This window comes from Alexandromys fortis, unplaced genomic scaffold (assembly GCF_014885135.2).
Source record: "Alexandromys fortis isolate MF-2015 unplaced genomic scaffold, M_Fortis_MF-2015_v1.1 scaffold_173, whole genome shotgun sequence".
In the NCBI taxonomy this organism is placed as follows: domain Eukaryota; kingdom Metazoa; phylum Chordata; class Mammalia; order Rodentia; family Cricetidae; genus Alexandromys; species Alexandromys fortis.
Genome location: NW_026068051.1, coordinates 3,059,544 through 3,077,705, shown reverse-complemented (window position 1 = coordinate 3,077,705; position 18,162 = coordinate 3,059,544). Strand labels below are relative to the sequence as shown.

General features: G+C 37.1%; 1 protein-coding gene across 2 annotated transcripts in view; it reads left to right on the top strand.

Annotated features, from left to right (window-relative positions):
- Acaca (acetyl-CoA carboxylase alpha) overlaps positions 1 to 18,162 on the top strand; it is a 153,947-nt gene that overhangs the window by 76,068 nt on the left and 59,717 nt on the right. For both annotated transcript variants that reach the window (XM_050119583.1, XM_050119581.1), the window contains 2 exons: positions 11,752 to 12,021; positions 16,275 to 16,372. In XM_050119583.1, coding sequence (XP_049975540.1) covers positions 11,752 to 12,021; positions 16,275 to 16,372 — 368 coding nt within the window. The remainder of the gene's footprint in view (positions 1 to 11,751; positions 12,022 to 16,274; positions 16,373 to 18,162) is intronic.

Genomic DNA, 18,162 nt, shown 5'->3' with positions numbered 1-18,162 from the left:
CTCTCTCTCTCTCTCTCTCTCTCTCTCTCTCTCTCTCTCTCTCTCTCTCTCTCTCTCTCTCTCTCTCTTTTTGTTCCTGGGAGGAAAGTATGTTCCACATTTAATGCATTTTAATAGTCACCTCTGCATGAGCTGCCATGTGAAGGAGTGACTCCGAGGCTTTGTTTTTCCAGCTGGGCACTAGGTGTCAGGGTTTTTCCTTCTCAGCAGTTTTAACATTCAGAGAAGCTTTGTGAATTCCCCTGTTTAGTGAGACAAACCCACTGTTTCCTTCATTTCTTTTTATTCTTTATTTTGTTACCATAGTAGGTTTTCTCTAATGTTCCTGTAATATTCAGTTGGCATTTTACATTTTAACTCTCATTGAAAATGTGTTGAATCCACATCATGACCTGGCACATTTTTTTTTAAAGAAGAAAATGCTTAAATAGGAAATAAAGTAATATAAATTAAAATTTAAGACTGGCTGCCATCATGACTGTTAACTTTACTTCATTTCTGCTTTTTATTCTCAGGAATAAAATAGTGGGGATAGTGGATATTAGGAATTCAGCTTTGAAACTACTTAACCTACCTATATCTATTTAATTATCATTTAACTGGTCTTTTTTTCAGAGAAAGTGGGTATTTATTTAGTGGGTTATGGAGGGGAGAGGGAAAAGGGGAAGGAAGGAAGGAAGGGGAAAGAGGAGAGGGGGGGAGAGGAGAGGAGCCAAGGCAGAAGCTACCTCTTCAGGAGAGAGATGGAAAGGCCGCTTAACTATTTACAGTGTGCTATTGTCCTTTTCTATTGTGTGTGTGTGTGTGTGTGTGTGTGTGTGATGGCACACAGGTGGATGGATCTCAGATGACAACTCGTGTATGTCCCAAGTCTCAAACTCAGGTTAGCACTCTTTGTAATAAGTGTTTTTACCTACTGAGCTTCTTGACCAGTCTTCTTGATTTTAATTTAAAAATTCTTTAAACAATATAGAAAAAAATATGAAGAAACATCAACTACCAGCCACTAAGATCCTACAATTGTGACTGTGATTCTTGATTTGAGGCTGCATTTCTTTGAAAGTTTTGTTGTTATTATTGTTGTTCTGTTTTTTTTTTTTTTGTGTTTATTTGTTTTTGAGACATGGTTTCTTTGTGTAACTGTCCTGGCTGTCCTGGAACTCACTTTGTAGGCCTTAAACTCACAGAGATCCACCTCCCTCTGCCTCATGGGATTAAAGTCATGTGCCTCCAACCACCCAACTTCTTTGAAAGTTTAATTTGAGCATTAAATGATATTTCCCAGCACTTGGGAAGCAGAGGCAGGAGGATCTTGTGAGTTTGAGGCCATCCTGGTCTACATAGTGCATTCTTGGACAGCCAGAACTAGGTGGAGAAACTATCTCAAGAGGGAAAGGAAGGAAGGGAAGAAGGAAGAGAGGTGGGGGGGAGAAGAAGAGGATAGGAGGCCTGACCCTTGCTATACTTAGTGAAGAATTGGTTGATGTGATGTTTAATCTTCATTGTCAACCTAACTAGTGCTAGAATCACCTAGGAGACGCATTTCTGTCTAATATTCACACGTCTGAGGTATTTCCAGAGAGATATATCTCCAGAGGAAATTCCTCCCTGAATGTGTTGACCCATTTTCCATGGAATGTGGACTTCCATTGATGCTATCTGGCTCCTACCTGCAGATAGTGTTACCCTCTTCTACCCCACCCCAAGACAAGGAGGTTTCTCTCATAGAGATCTGACTGCCACCGTGCCTGTCTAGTCTGTCCTCTCTTAAACCCAAGCTGAAATAAACTTTTTAAGTTTGCTTTAGCTGGGTGTTTGATCATAATGATGAGAAAAGTAACTGATAGAACTTGGCTTATCATAAATTCAAATTCTCGCAGATCCCATTATTGTCTAAAACTGCCTAGAGAGTGTTTGTGGACTTGAGTAAAAAAAATTATTTTTTATTTCTCCTGAACACTCAGGACCCAAGTATTTTTCTGGTTTGGCACTATGTTTTTATATATTGTTTTTTGACTCAACCTCAAAATAGCTTCAAGAATGTGAAGTCAGTCTAGATAAATTGTATTGCTTAATTCTTTGAAATTAGTTTGCCTTTTTAAATGCTGAATATTAAAATTAAGTCAGTATTGTCTTGTGAGGTATGTGTTAGAAGAGCATTTTATTAGAATTGTGCTGAGGTGCGTGATCTAAGAAGGAGCCCTTAGAGAAGCAGACCAGGGCTGGAGAGATGGCTCAGCCATTACAGGCAGGCTCAGAACGAAAATATAAAGAGAGCACAAGACCTCTGAAATTGTTGAGGAATCCCAGCCACCAATCTATGCCTGAAGACAGGAGAAAGTATTTAAGTACTTGAAATCTTCAGGAGAAGGGAGACATAACCAACTACTAGGTGCACACAAATACTCCTAATTTGTATTGAGTACAGAGCCATACTTTCGATGAAGGCCTTTAAAGGAAGGAGAAAACACTGACTCCTTCCAAAGGCAGCAGATGAAGCTCAGTCTGTGCCTGTCTGACATGACAAGACTCTGGGTTCAATTCCAGCCTCAGGGCTTAGCAAGATAGAAAAATCTAGACATAGAGAAACATTTTTTTATTTTATTTATTTATTTTTATTTATTAAAGATTTCTGTCTCTTCCCCACCGCCGCCTCCCCTTCCCTCCCCCTCCCCCAATCAAGTCTCCCTCCCTTGTCAGCCCAAAGAGCAATCAGGGTTCTCTGCCCTGTGGGAAGTCCAAGGACCACCCTCCTCCATCCAGGTCTAGTAAGGTGAGCATCCAAACTGCCTAGGCTCCCACAAAGCCAATACGTGCAGTAGGCTCAAAAACCCATTGCCATTGTTCTTGAGGTCTCAGTAGCCCTCATTGTCCGCTATGTTCAGTGAGACCTGTTTTAACCCAGGCTTTTTCAGACCCGGGCCAGCTGGCCTTGGTGAGTTCCCGATAGAACATCCCCATTGTCTCAGTGTGTGGGTGCACCCCTCGCGGTCCTGAGTTCCTTGCTCGTGCTCGCTCCATAGAGAAACATTTTATGGGATTTGTGGTAAGACAGTTTTTTTTTTTTTAAAAAAAAAGAAAAAAACAACAACAATAACATACTTTTCTTTTATCCCTAGTCTAAGTAAGTATATTTGCTCTATGTTTTTGTCTAAATGTTCTTCCATCCCTACATTAGAAAATGTTTGAGGCTGATTTTGAAAAATAAGTCTGCCCAAATGGAGTTACTTCTATTGAATTTCTAATACTGTTCTTTTGAGTGCATATGTTTTTCTTAGAATTCCTTCCAAATGGCTTTTGCTGGCATTGGAGATTTCTCATCAGGTTGGTTAGTTAGTTTTGACTGATTGTTAACAAGCCAAAGTTCAGTGAGCTTAATTAACTGAAAAAAATTCTAAAGTTCCTGTTTTGCACTAACGCAGGACTTTCAGGTTTTCCTTTGACATCTGTCCAGATGTCAGTCCTAGAGATGGCCCTTAGAAGAATACTCTTGCCAGAGGTTTTTATATATTCTAAGTTTAAATGACTCCCAAGAATGAGGCATGGTGTACCAGAGATCAACATCTATCCTTGCGATTAACAGCCAATGCTTTTAGAACTGCAGTGGCTTACTTAGTTAGCTTCTGTACCAGTCAATCCTGTGCTCTGTTTCTCAAGTACTACTGGTATGTGTGTACTCCATGGCATGTTCAACAAAATTAAAATACTGAGTATTGATATATAAAATTACTGTGGTTTGATGTATATAAATGTCCCGAGGATAAATTATTCCCTAATACATGATTATTATTTCAATCTTTAGTTCTATTTCCATATAGTTGAATTTTTTTTTAATAACAATGATACTTACCCACATGTCAACTTTTAATTAGAGGGATTGAGGTAACTTTACATTAAGTTAGGCATAAAAAAACTAATTTTTTCAGATGTCATGAAAGTTGTCTTGAACTCATGTGATTATATGACATTAGACAATGAAACATGCTGTATCAGGCAGATACATGGAAGGCATTAACTATTTTCAGCATAGTTTTCACAAACAGAAATTAAGTCCAATACCACATTGTGTTGTGACTTAAAATACATCTTTTAAAGGCTTCTAATATTTTCTGTATTTTGTTATTTTTTAAAGCATTATTGATAGTTTCTAATTAATTAAAAGTATAGCTTCGATTTGCTATATCTATATTTAAAAGGACAAAAGGTAAATTTTGATATAAGTACCCCCACAAAAGCTCAGGTTCAAGTTCATTCTTTCCAGGTCTTGTTTTTCTCAGTTTTGTGAGGCAGTGTCACCACCCATCTCAGCTGTGACAGTCTAGGGTTCTTGTGTTCCCACTTCAGAGCCCTGCAAGTAGAACTAGAACAATAGCCATTGTAGACTTTAACACGGAAAATGATAAAATATACCTGATTCAGCTACAGCCAGCCTGTACCTAAATCTATGAAGGAAAGCATTGCTATAGTTGATCTTAAAGTATGGAGAGGAGAAAGTCAACCATGGCAAAGATTTCCTTTCTGCTCCCACAATCTAGCACCCTCAAAAGCAAAACCCTGTCATGTTTTCCCCCTTAGCTTTTCCTTTACATTTTTTCTGTTGAACTTAATGTTGCAATTTTATGACAATAGCAGCAACTTTGGGAAATGCTTGTGTCCATTTGTATATTCTAGTCACACTGATAGTACAATTAATGTTGATGTCAATTTTGGTGTTAATTTTGGGTCATGATTAGTGTTGACACTGTATGTCAGACTAATGGCGTTTATGGGTACCAGCAGGATAAATGTTAATATTATTGTGGGTTTTTTTTTTTTTGTATCTGTTATAGTAACATTAAACCAGGGTCCTCCCAGGAGAAAAAATACATATATGGGTAGATAGATAATGCCTTTTTCTATTGCTGGTGTTACTCAGTGAGAAAATGACATCTCAGGATAGAATCCTAATCACTGTTTGGAGCATCAGAAATAATGATCACCTCTGATCGGAGGTTGTGAATAATTCATTTGGTTTGATTTTCACGTCCTGTCCAGTGATACTTTTCAAACCAAATGTGTTTCTACAGGAAAATAATGGTCCCACTTCTTATGGAAATACCATGGCACAAATCATTTTACCCACATAAAAACAGTTAAATAAGACTGTTCTCTTCTGCTTGCTTTCCCCTCCCTATCCCCTCCTCCCTCATTTGAGCATGTTTATTCCCGATCAGAATGTGGCCAGAGAATTATTTACTTCCTTAGGACTTCCATAGAGAAAATAAACACTTATTTCTGCTGCTATTTAGCGTATTCACTGTAGCTCTTTTGGTCTGCCTCCTCTTTTTACCTTAAAATAATTAGCTTGAATTGATAACCCTACTCCTAAGAAGCCTGCCCACTGAAAGTTCTGTTTTGAAAATACATATATACCTGAAATTTAGTATTTTAAAACTTACTTGTGGCTGTCTACATCAATGAAAACATAATTTTAAGTGATAAGTACATAGGACTGCTTGGTTAGTAAATTCTGTAGACAGGATTTGGCCAGGGAATAGGATGCTTGTGCTGCCAGTGCCTAGAAGCCACTTGAATACTCATTAGACACGAAGCTGCCCATGTAGACAAATAGGCCACAGGTTGCCCTTTGGTTGCTTCTGCAATCTTTCCGTCCTCTTCAGGCTTCGGTCCTGGAGTTTCATTTTTACCAGATTTTTGCTACATAAAATACGAGAGGGGGAAAAAGTATTGGAGAAAAAAAAAGACTCAGCGATGAAATTTCCCTTGGTGGTTTTTCTGTTCATATACAAGGCTGGTTGGGCTTAGGCAAAGTTCATGTTTGCTGCCTTGCTAGTCACATTGTCCTCTGCATATATTCTGCCAGAACTGCAGTTACCGATATGAGATCATCGTTGTGTATATAATATAGACCCACATATATAAACTAACTGGGCTGAAAAATTTATGGTGTCCTAATTAAATGGGGAGGGGAGGATATAATTGTCTTTTGATGTAATGCTGAATCCTCTGAGACAAAGCTATTCTTAGAAAATGTTGAGTCTTTTCTCCTGACTGTTGTAACCCTGCCCCTCACCCCCCTCTTTAAATCAAGGGCAAGAGGAAGCATTTTCAACCTAGTGTTCAATCATCAGACGAAGTGTTTTGCATTCAGAAACCATTTTCAGTATCAAATTCAATTTTGTCAAGTGATTAGTTGAGTTTTGTAGAGAATAATTTAAAAACACAAAGCTGGAAATGGCCATGGTGCTTCTGCACCAGAGGAAAGCAGTTGCTGTTTTCCAGCTGCTGTCCTTAGTGCCTGTGTGTTACAACTGGATTACTATGTTAATGTCTTTGCAGCTGTTACAGGCCTGTGTCTGTTGACACTCTGTGTATTCCTAGCTAGTACTGCTAAGAGACATAGGGAAGTGGAGAACTGACACCTTGCCTATCAGTACTAACGCCCTTTTATGTACATATGTTTGTAAGCTCTTTAGTCCCCTTCAAGATGAAAGGATCTGTATAAATATAGGCTTTCGATTTTAGTACATGTTTGTAATACATGTGGTACAGTCCTAAATATGTATTTAGCTGATAGGCACTGTTCTTGCCTATTATACAAATATTGACTTTAAAAATATAAATATGTATTTAACCATCAGACCAGAAATACAATGAGAAGCAGTTTCTTCTCAGGTAGAGATATTAATATTGTATAAACCTGTGTATACATATGCTTACATTCTACCACAGCACCATAGAGCACTTTTTCTTTTAAAAACAAAATGCTACTTCCAACAGCCTAAGGTAGTTCTTTCTGTTGGTTTTGATTCAGGCTGTTGTTTTATAATCCTTATTGGCCTGGAATTTAAAACCATTCTCCTAAAGGCTGGTTTTATAGAGGTATCTTGTAGTGTCTTCTTGCCTCCCAAGTACTGAGATTACAAGCTTGTGCCAACACACTCAACTTCTAGGATTCTGACTTCTGAATCTATATCCTTAATGACCATACTGTTTTGCCTATTACAATTATGCATGTATTTTAAACTCTTTTTTAGTTTTGTGCTACATCATAGTTTTCAAGGTATTCATAATGTTCAAAGCCATCACTTTGTTTTTGAGGCTGAAATAAAGAAACAATCAAAAATTCTTAAATTGACTAAACATTTCTTCCTTGCCAAAGACCAAAACTCTGTACTTTTCTCCTCTTTGACACACCCATAACTTTTATCCACATGAAATTCCAGTAGCATGTCCTTTTTTATACTTTGTCTCCATTCTCTTCTTGCTCCATCTGTCAACATCTTAAATGTTTTGACTGTCAGGATCATGCACTTAGCAGTTTCATGATTGTAATGCTATTCAGAGTAATGCTGTCCAGGATACTAACAATTGACCCAAATATCCAGTTTACTTTGCTTTTTAAAAAAGGTGTGTGAGGTGTGTGTAAGAAAACAGTTATTCCATAAGTACACAGAGAGAAATAGACATAATAAAAGCCCAGGCTAGTCTGGAACTACAAGTTTGTAATCCCCCTGCTTTTGTCTTCAGAATGCTTGAATTACAGGTTTGCACTATTTTAAAATAATTGTAGATTCAGAGGAGTCACAGAAACAATATAGAGTTCTTTTTTCATGCAGCTTCCCTACACACTTGCATGCATGTGTGTGTGTACTGTAGTATACACTCTACCACTGAACTATACTCTTTATATCCCCTTGTATTAACATCATATAATCATAGAATTTTCAAAATGAAGAAATTATCATTGCTGCAGTTCTATAAAATAAATGCTGTAGTGTACACTCTACCACTGAACTATATTCTTTATATCCCCTTGTATTAACATCATATAATCATAGAATTTTCAAAATGAAGAAATTATCCTTGCTGAAGTTCTATAAAATAAACAGACTTGTTGTGAACTTCACTATTTTTTTTTCCAATAATATCCTTTTTCTATTCCAGGATCCAATCCATGAAACCACATTGCAGTTAGGGGTCAGTGACATTTATGTTTGTGCTATAATTAATATTCATAATCCATATTGTATTTAGCTAAAGACAATAATAATATTCTGAAATATACTTCTATCATTTCTCTAGTAAAGAAAGAGCTTTTTTTTTTTCTGTTGTCCTTAGCTTGAAAAATAAGTAATTCACAGTAGCTATAAAAACAAGGTACTGGGCTGAGAATATAGCTCAGTGTTAGAGTGTGTACCTAGTATGTGTGGAGCCATGGGTTGATTTCCCAGGAAACTCCCCCTCTCAAAAGTTACTTTCTGCCCCAGTTTCCTTATGGCAGTAACAGCCACCTTTGTATTATGATAACAACTACATTGAGAGTATTTGTGTATGAAATTCTGTACTACTTTAATGTGCTCTTCCCAATAATCCCTTAAGAAAAGTTCCATTTTATCGTTAGGGAAATTGAGACTGTCAAAGGTTGTTGTGTACAAGGTTTTACAACTAGTATGAAGTTGATATTTGATCCAAGACAACTTGACTTACTCAATCTCTTAATCATTGTCCGTGTTTGTCAACTTCTAGTGCAATGTAGCATGTGGTAGGTATTCATTTGACAACAGCCATTGTTCTTACTTTATAGATTCACTTAAAGGCACTTAGTCTTCTTAATCTGTAGTCTTTTGATGTTGCTCATGACCAGTGTTTTAATCCATAGTGTTGACTATTCTCCAGGTATTTCCAAACTAGTATTGTTTTAGTGAAGTGACTATTCTGTACATGATTAGACATGCACGCAATCTCAGCATTCAAGAGACTGAGATGGGAGGGTTGCCATGAGTTTGAGGACAATCCAGTGCTACATAGTGAGTTCTGCACCAACCTGAGCTACAAAGGAAAAAGTTGTCTCAAAAAAAAAAAAAAGTTAATGACTTCTAGATGGTATCTTATCTATTATCATATAGATTCTCTGCATGAAGAACTTAATAAGAGATCAGAGAATACAGGAGTCAATTTAGGATGGAGAAACTTTAATAAGGAAATAGAGTTTGAGTGAAACTTTAAAATAGGTGGGATTCAGATTGATTGAGAGGAAAGAAAAGGGCAAGCTTTGTATGTTGTATTTAATACAGAGTCCTGCTTCTAGTAATTCATCAAACTCATGGGTGTTCTTTGGTTGTTCATATAGGGACATTGAAGTTCAATAAAGTTAAATATATACCAAAGTGGGGCTGGAGAGATGGCTCAGCTGTTAAGAGCATTATCTGCTCTTCCAAAAGTCCTGAGTTCAATTCCTGGCAACCACATGGTGGCTCACAACTGTCTGTAATGAGGTCTGGTGCCCTGTTCTGGCCTGCAGGCATACACACAGACAGAATATTGTATACATATTAAATAAATAAATATATTTTAAAAATCTTTACACACACACACACACACACACACACACACACACCAAGGTCACTAAGCTAATAAATGATAGATCCTTGATTTAGTTCTAAATTTGGTTGACTCCAAAGCCTCTGTTTACCCTTATATGTCCTACTGTTTGATTAGCAATGAAATCCAAATTTTAATGTTAATTGAACCACAGATGTTTCTTCATGTGTTCATTGTGTTAACTCAAACTGAATATTTTCTTGTAAGGACCCTTACTGTACTGAGACTGGCCTAACATTCTCAATTCTGTTGTATGTTTAATGTAGGTGGTAGGGAGCAGGGGCTGATTGATGAAAGATAATTGATAAAAGAATGAATAATGTGTAAAGCCAGGTGCGGTGTTGTGTGTTAGTAATCCCAACACACAGGAGGCTGAAGCAGGATTGTGAGTTCAGGCCATCTTGGACTACTTAACAAGTTCCAGGTCATCCAAAGCTAACTAGCACCATCTGCCTTATAAAACTGAAGAGGGGAAGAAAATTGTTCTTGGTGCTGCTATGTTGACACCTAATTAGAAGTCAGTTTTGCAAGCATAATGACCTGACCAGTTGCTGAACTGACTGCCCAAGTAGCACAGGAGTCCCTAGATAATAAGGAAAGATAAGAGTATTATCTGTCTGCCCAGGGCCACACAGTCACAATGTTTACATTAACACACAAATGCTGAAGTAGATTCTTCAGGGCTTGTATATAAACTAGCCTAGGTTGCTAAGGTTAATATAGCATAAAATTTGGTGTAAAACCCAATCTTCCTAACTACAAATACACTTAAAAGAAAGTAGACAGTGAATAGCTTTCTTTTTCTGAAAAATAAATGAGTGGTTTAGTGAGGACAGCACTTGAAATTTTAGAAAAAAATATTTCTCTCACACAGGCAATATATTAAAGCCTTCTTGTTGTTTTGGTTTTTTTTTTTCTTTAAAAGAAATCCAAGATTATACTGATATTTGGTGTTTCTCTGTGCCGCATTCTGATGGTAGGCTTCTTTTCCCTTATTTGTCTTTAATGAGCAGATAGAGTGATACCTTATCTCAGAAAGTGATTGGAATTTTCTCCTATATTACATTCATTTTGTGTTTGGCCAATGGTATGATATATTAAATAGCTTATATTTATCACTGGGTGTTTCATACCTATTTCTTAATGCAGAGGATCACAAATAACTGTGTAAAAAGCCTCAACCAGCCTGATTAGAGTGGATGTGCAATTGGATTGAGGAATGTGTACTCAGAGCTTATGATCACTGGCCGGGTTGAGTCTGGGTGATGCATATGGTTTTCCAGGGATGCTGCTATTTACATCTGTTAATGGCCCTTCCTGATGGCCAGTTCCTCAATGAGGTGATGTGCAGCAGCCTGGGGATGAGGGACCAGTGCTGTAGATGTGGCTGGACTCATCTGGTAGGCTTTGTGTTTGGGCATGAGTAGTATGGGGGTAGAGAGAGAAGCAGGAGACAGGAAAAAAAAAAAAAAAGAGGAGAAAAGAATAGAAAGCATTAGTTATCCAGGTATATGGGAAACAGACAGGCAGACATGAAAAACTGCAGCTGTAAGTGAGGTGTAAGTGAATAGGAAAGAAATGGGACTAGAGAATGAACAAGTACGATTGAGTAGCTCTCATGTACAAGGGGATTAAAAAGGAGAGGGCTGTGAGAGTTTGAAAAGAGACATGGCACCACTGTCAAGTCTATATCATTTGTTTGTGTGGCTGGTCAGATGCCACTGAACAGAGAGCAGAGATTTACATACATCATAGTGCATCAAGAGATTAGCTCTGTGCGTCCTTTGGTTTTCTGGAGCTGAAGAAAGCAGCAAGAGTTGCTCTCATAGATACAGTGCTGAGTGATAGAAAATCCTTGCAGAAATGGAAAACACCTGGACCAAGCCAGTGAAGAATCTCTCTGTCTTTCCTAGAGTAGAGAGCACAAGGGCTTCGGATCACAAAAGTTGGACAGTCTGTGAGAAGTGATGTTCTTTCTATCCCTTATGTGCTAAATATTTCTTGAAACAAATCTCACTAAAAAGCTGAATATAGTGTCTTAATGTACAGTTTGGTAAAATGGACATTCTAGACTTACCTCCACTGCCATAACATTCTTCAACATGTAATCTTGAGTGCATTTAGATGTGGAGTTTTTTTCATTTTCTTTAAGTAATTGCACTGAAGAATTGAGACAACTTTGGGATATACTGTAATAATGTGAAGCAGTGTCCTAGAATATTTTTCTGCTTTCCAAGAAGTAATTTTGTTCTTTCACAATGCCTATCTTCGAAGGATGTGCCTAAATCTAGTGTCTTCTTATCCTCGAAGAACTTGAAAAATAAATGCATGTATGACGCTCTATTCATTTGTTTCTGTCTTTTTTAGATTGGCATGGTAGCTTGGAAAATGAGCCTTAAAAGCCCTGAATATCCAGATGGCCGGGATATCATCGTCATTGGCAATGACATTACATATCGGATTGGGTCCTTTGGGCCTCAAGAGGATTTGCTGTTTCTCAGAGCTTCTGAACTTGCCAGGGCAGAAGGTATCCCACGCATCTATGTGGCAGCTAACAGTGGAGCTAGAATTGGACTGGCAGAAGAAATCCGTCATATGTTCCATGTGGCCTGGGTAGATCCAGAGGATCCCTACAAGGTACAGCCTACAAGGAGATAGCACTTCATGACTCTGTTTGTTTATGCATGGGGATATGTTCGTGTATGTGAGAGGAAGAAAGGAAAAGATTTAAGTTTAAAAGACAGCATTTACAAAATTACTTAAGAAAATTCCTTAGCGCCCAGTAAGGTGGCTGAAAGTAAGGTGGATGCTGCCAGCCCTAAAGACCCGAGTCCAATCCCCAGGATCACTTGGTAGAAGGAAAGAGTCATTTATCATAAGTTCTCTGACCACTACATGCACACCTATACCCCTTCATATAATACACATAATAAATGTAATTTAAAGCAAAACGAGAAAACCACCTTCCTTAAGAGCTTGCTTTGAATGCTCAAGGCTTCAGTCTTCACACTGAGAGACAGACAGCATCCAAACTAAAGACTGCATGTTAGAGACAGACTTTCAGCGTGTTCATCTGGTTTTTTTCTCCAGTTTTTTTACAGGTGACTGTTTTTGTGGCTGAACCTTAGATGAACTAATAACAGTGCATTTAGTATGACACATGGTAAACCCAAAATATCTATCTTTAAAATATTCCACTGTGGTTTCTGGGAGCAGTTACACCAGTCATCAACAAAATCTCTTACATCATCAGTTCTTCAAAAACCTGCTTTTCTACTTGGAAACTGACTCTAGAGACACTAATTCCTTGTTTAATTCCTAAGTAGCAGCTGTTTTCTTCTTCCCTTGTGTTATTTACCTGGAGGGGGAACACTATTTTTTAATTCTCATTGCCACTTTCAGACCCTTTTCCCTGGGAGGTGGAGGGAATCCCATCTTATAGTCTCATGTTTTCACGCTACTTCTTCTTATTCCCTACCCTTTGATCATAGCCTCTTTTTCTTTACATCTTTTAAAAAGCATGATTTATCTAATTTTTTTATTGTGTAAGGGAGGGGGTGGATTATGCATCTATGCAGGTACCATCGAAGGCCAGAAGAGGGTATCAGATGCCCTGGAGTTGGAGCTGGAGTTACAGGCTGTTGTGCGCTGCCCAACATAGATTTGGGAATTGAAATCTGGTCTTCTCCAGTCCCCAAATTTATTTATTTTATACAAATAAAATGTGTGTGCATCTGGTATATCTATATGTATACCATGTGTGTACATGTACCTGTGGACAACAAAAGAGGATGTTGGAGCCTCTGGAAGTGGAGTCACAGCCACTTGTACGCTACCATATAGATACTAGGAATTGAACCTGGGCTCTGCAAGAGCAGTAGCAATAAGCAGTTTTTCTGTTGTTGTTTTGGCTTTTTTGTTTGTTGGTTGGTTGGTTTGAGACAAGATTTCTCTATGAAACAGCCCTGGCTGTCCTGGAACTCACTTTATAGACCAAGCTGGCCCCAAACTCACAAACTCAAACCTGTCTCTGCTCCCAAGTTCTGGGATTAAAGGCATGTGCCACAACCTTCCCAGCTTGCAATAAGCACTTTTAACCCCTGAGCCGCCTCTTCTATTTTGCATCTTTTAATTCTAAGTATAGTGTTACTTTCTCCAATGTTGCTTAGTCCTGTATTAATTTTTGGGAATTGCTATACTCACATAGATAATCCTTCTCATAACTGGGAAAGATTCTCTCCTCTAATGGTCCCATCCTTGCTCAGTTTCTCTAGAATATATTTCAAGCATCTCTCTTTGCTACCCTTCCATCCTATTGTCCTCAAAGCTTCTGAACTCACCAGAGCAGAAGGAATCACACACACTTATGTAGCAACTAACAGTGGAACAAGAATTGGACTAGCAAAAAAATCATCATATGTGTTCCATGTACCCAGTTTTCCTATAGTACTCAAAATCTAACAGTCCTTTAAGCCTACAAATACTGTAATTCTACTACTTTTTTGTTCCTTCCATTCCCCACTCTTTCATTCAACTTGTTTGGTCGGTTTTTATTGTTTTGTTGTTGTTGTTTTGTTTTGAGACAGATTTCTTTATGGAACTTTAGCTTGTCTGGGATGCCCCATATTGACCCTGTTGTCCTTGAATTTACAGAGGTCTACCTGCCTCTGCTGGAATTAAGACCTGTACCTGGCTCATTCAACTTCTTTAAATCCCAAGGTTCATCATAACATTATAATTGTCACCTTTTTGTGTTTCTGTTCATTCTGTTTACTCTATCCTTTTAGAAGTAAAACCTTTTTTAAAACTAACTTTGTCTACTTCCTCCACATGTGTACTTGTGCAACTGAACATAAATGGAGTAAAATGTTCTCTGACTCATCCTACTTTTTAAATCTTAGCCTTTTAAACTCTTGGATAACGGTTTCACATCTCCTCTTTCCTAAGGCCCTCCCCATCCTCTTTCCTTCCTTCCTTTCTTTCTTTCTTTCTTTCTTTCTTTCTTTCTTTCTTTCTTTCTTTCTTTCTTTCTTTTAAAAAGATTTTATTTATTTATTATGTATACAACATTCTGCCTCCATGTATGCCTGCAGGCCAGAAGAGGGTGCCAGATCTCACTACAGATGGTTGTGAGCCACCATGTGGTTGCTGGGAATTGAACTCAGGTCCCCTGGAAAAACAGTCAATGCTCTTAACCACTGAGCCATCACTCCAGCCCTCCTTACCTTCTTTCCTACTCAGTATTAGTCCTTGCTTCCCAAGGTACTTCCATGCCAGGTTTGTCCCCAGTACTACAAGACAATAAAAGCAAGCCAAAAAACTGGCTTGCTGTACAGATGAGCACTTCCTGTGTCTGCCTCCACTCCTCTCTACCTTAATCCTGAGCTTTAATTAATTGCACAATCCCTACCCCTTCTTAAACCATCTCTCCATTTATACCCTTGATCTTCTCAGTTCTGGCTCATCATCACCTTTTCCCTCTCTCCTGGAACTCCCCTTGACATACAGACACGTTTCCCTCCAGTAACTCACTCCCACCCTTCTTTCCTTTAGAGCAAAACTTCTTCAAAGAGTTGTCTGCTCTATCTCCAGGCTCTCTTCTCATTTTCTTGAGCCCCCTTCTGTGAAGCTCACACCTGAACCATTATAATTGAGTTACTTTTATCAAGGTCACCAAAAATTGTGTGTTTTAAATTTGACATCGAATTCTCAGTCCTTATCTTAGTATTTATTTGGTGATCAGGCGGCATTTGACACCATTGTTCTGCTTTATCTTTTAAAATGCTTCTTCTCTTGCTTTTCTATATACCTTCATGGCTCCTTTTTCTTGGTTTCTTTTCCTACCTACTTTTCATATATTTAAGACTATTTCAAGGTATAATAAAAATTTTCCTTATTTTTATTGTGGTGGTGCTTACATAAGTATATACATTTGTCAAAACTCATCAGATTATAATAACTAAATCCAGGTATTGTTGCTGAAATCTGTGATCTAAGTCCTCTAGATGCTAAGGCCAGCCTGGGAAGCACAGTCAAACAGTGCCTCAAAAATGAAAGTTTATAACTAAGTATATTTTAGTAAATGTAATTTTGGATTACAAGTGGATTTTAGTAAATGTAAATTATAGTTCATTAAATGTCACCTATAAAGTATATGGAAATCAGTAGTGATCACTAGCAAGTTTGGGTTTCTTTTGGGTAATGAAAGAACTCAGAATTAGTCATGATGGTTGTGCCACATTTTAGTGTACAAAAAATGCTAATTTATAAATACAAATAGCATGTTAAACATATATAACATGGTTCTCTGCCTTAACTATAAGTTTGTATGTGTATGCATGCAAATAAACCACTAAGTATTAATAGTTTTTGAATATAAATAGAATTTATTTATTGAAAAATGCAAAAGTATGAATTTTGTGCTCAGACTGTTTGTACTGCTTAGACTTCTGGTTTCAATATTAATCTCTCAGATTTGTGATCCTTTCATTCATTCTTTACCCCTCTCTATTTTGACAATGATATGAATTTGCGTGAAGAGCAGTAATTTACAGTTTCTGAATCCCATGTTGATATATCTAATAGAAGTGTCACTAAAGACCTGAAAATGACCCTTTAACCCTATTGAAGAGTGAAATGAATGGAACATACCTGAAATTGTAACTATAGGGTATCTTGTTTCATGGGTAGACAGTCAGTGACTAAAATATAGGAACTTCATTTTCCAAACTGCCTATGCTAGTATTCTGTTAGACAATAACTCAAATGATTTATCATTTTAAAGCAGGCTTTTTTTTTTATCATTTTGGAACAAGCTTCATTATATTTTTGACTGTTTTGGTTATGTGAAAATGACAGACAATGAGTTAAAAACTGTTTTTGCTTTATAGGGTTACAAGTATTTATATCTGACACCCCAGGACTATAAAAGAGTCAGTGCCCTGAATTCTGTCCACTGTGAACATGTAGAGGATGAAGGTGAATCCAGGTGGGTATTTATATTTCAGATGAATTTGGCCATGAGTCTCAAAGAAAAGAGATTATTTCCTTACTTTTGTGCTCTGCATCTTTGAATGACTCTTGTACAATCTAGACATGTTAAGATTTGTGCCTTAGCTTTACTACTTATTATCTGGAGAGCCCTGCGATTGATGGAGGCTTTTAGGTAATATTTATATTATTTACTCATTTGAGAAACTATGAAATGTGTAAATCTGAACAAAAAGTAAAACACCAGCCACAAGCCTACCCTGAAGCCACAATTATGAATTTATATTATTCTTACTGTCATTTCTATATTTGTTATCTTTTCTTTCTATGTAATTGGGACTATAGCAGATAAGAATTTCTTTTCAATTTATCCTTTGAACTAAAAATTTTTTAGGGGAATTTCTTATATTTAGATTAGGGTTACATTACAAATAAACCTAATCTTCCTTCCGAAATAAACATGAAGTTTAATAGTTGCATAACATTTCATCATAATAAATATATTATCTTTGAAAATCAGGCCATTTCCAGCTTTTCACTATTGCATCTTTGAGCTGAGTATTTTTTTACATACGCTTTTAGGACTGTTCCTAATTAGGTTCTCAAGCTTTCTTTGTCCATGGTACCCTCACTATGCCAACTTTCTTCCCACTATATCCATAAGCTAGAGTATACACTGATGTTTCTGTGTAAGTAGTTGAATACAACAGCATCAAGTGTTTGAATATAAACTGCAAGAATGGGAGGGGAGGGGATGTTAAACACAGGGTGCTGTATAACCCTTTGGATTAATTTCTAGATATTCACAGGTCAAAAGTTGATATTAAAAGGTCTTTAAAATTTTTCAAATTGCCCTCCCAAGATCTGCATTCTCGGTCATTGAGTATGTGGTAGGACTTCTTTCCTCTGTTCTAACTGTGCTCTGTCATCACTATGTTTTAGTTATTGTTAATAAAACAATAATTACTATATTACAATAATGAATATTTTAAGAACAGCAACTTTATCTTGCAATTTTGATTACCAGCGAGGCTTGAACGTTTTGATAACCTCTCTGAAAGTATTTTCTACAGTGTTAATTGCTGCACTATTTATTGATTAATTCTTATATTCTTGAGTCATTCCACACTATTTAACTATTGTTATTAGATGTATTTCTCACTTTTTTTTTCAAGTTGTAATTAGCTGATATGGTTTTTTAATTTTGTGATACTGGAAAACAAACCCATGGCCTAGTACATGTTTTGATCACCAAAAACTTTCCATAGTGACTTTAATTTGGATTGTATTGGTTTTATATATCATTTATAAGGATCTGACATCTTTCTGTTTAATTTCCCAAAAAGAAGCATGTCATGTTTTTCTATTTATTGAAGTGTATTCTTTTTCATGTTTTATAGTTTCTTCATATAGGCTATGCCATAGGTTTTCAGACTTCCTTAGTTCACGGCATATTTGGGATTTTTTTGTTTGTTGTTTGCTTGTTTTTTTTTTTTTTTCAAGACAGGGTTTTTCTGTATAGCCTTGGCTGTTTTGGAATTTGCTCTGTAGACCATCCTGGCCTCGAGCTCATAGAGATCCACCTGCCTCTGCCTCCAGAGTGCTGGAATTAAAGGTGTGTGCCACCACTACCAGGCTCATGGCACCTTCAGTATCATAAAATATTTTTAGAGCACTTCTAAACTAAACAGAGAACTAATTTTTTTAATTAAGTAGTTAAATGCAAACAGCATCCTAATATGTTTCTATCCTATGATGTTAATGATCATTTGAATAAAGTAATGCATG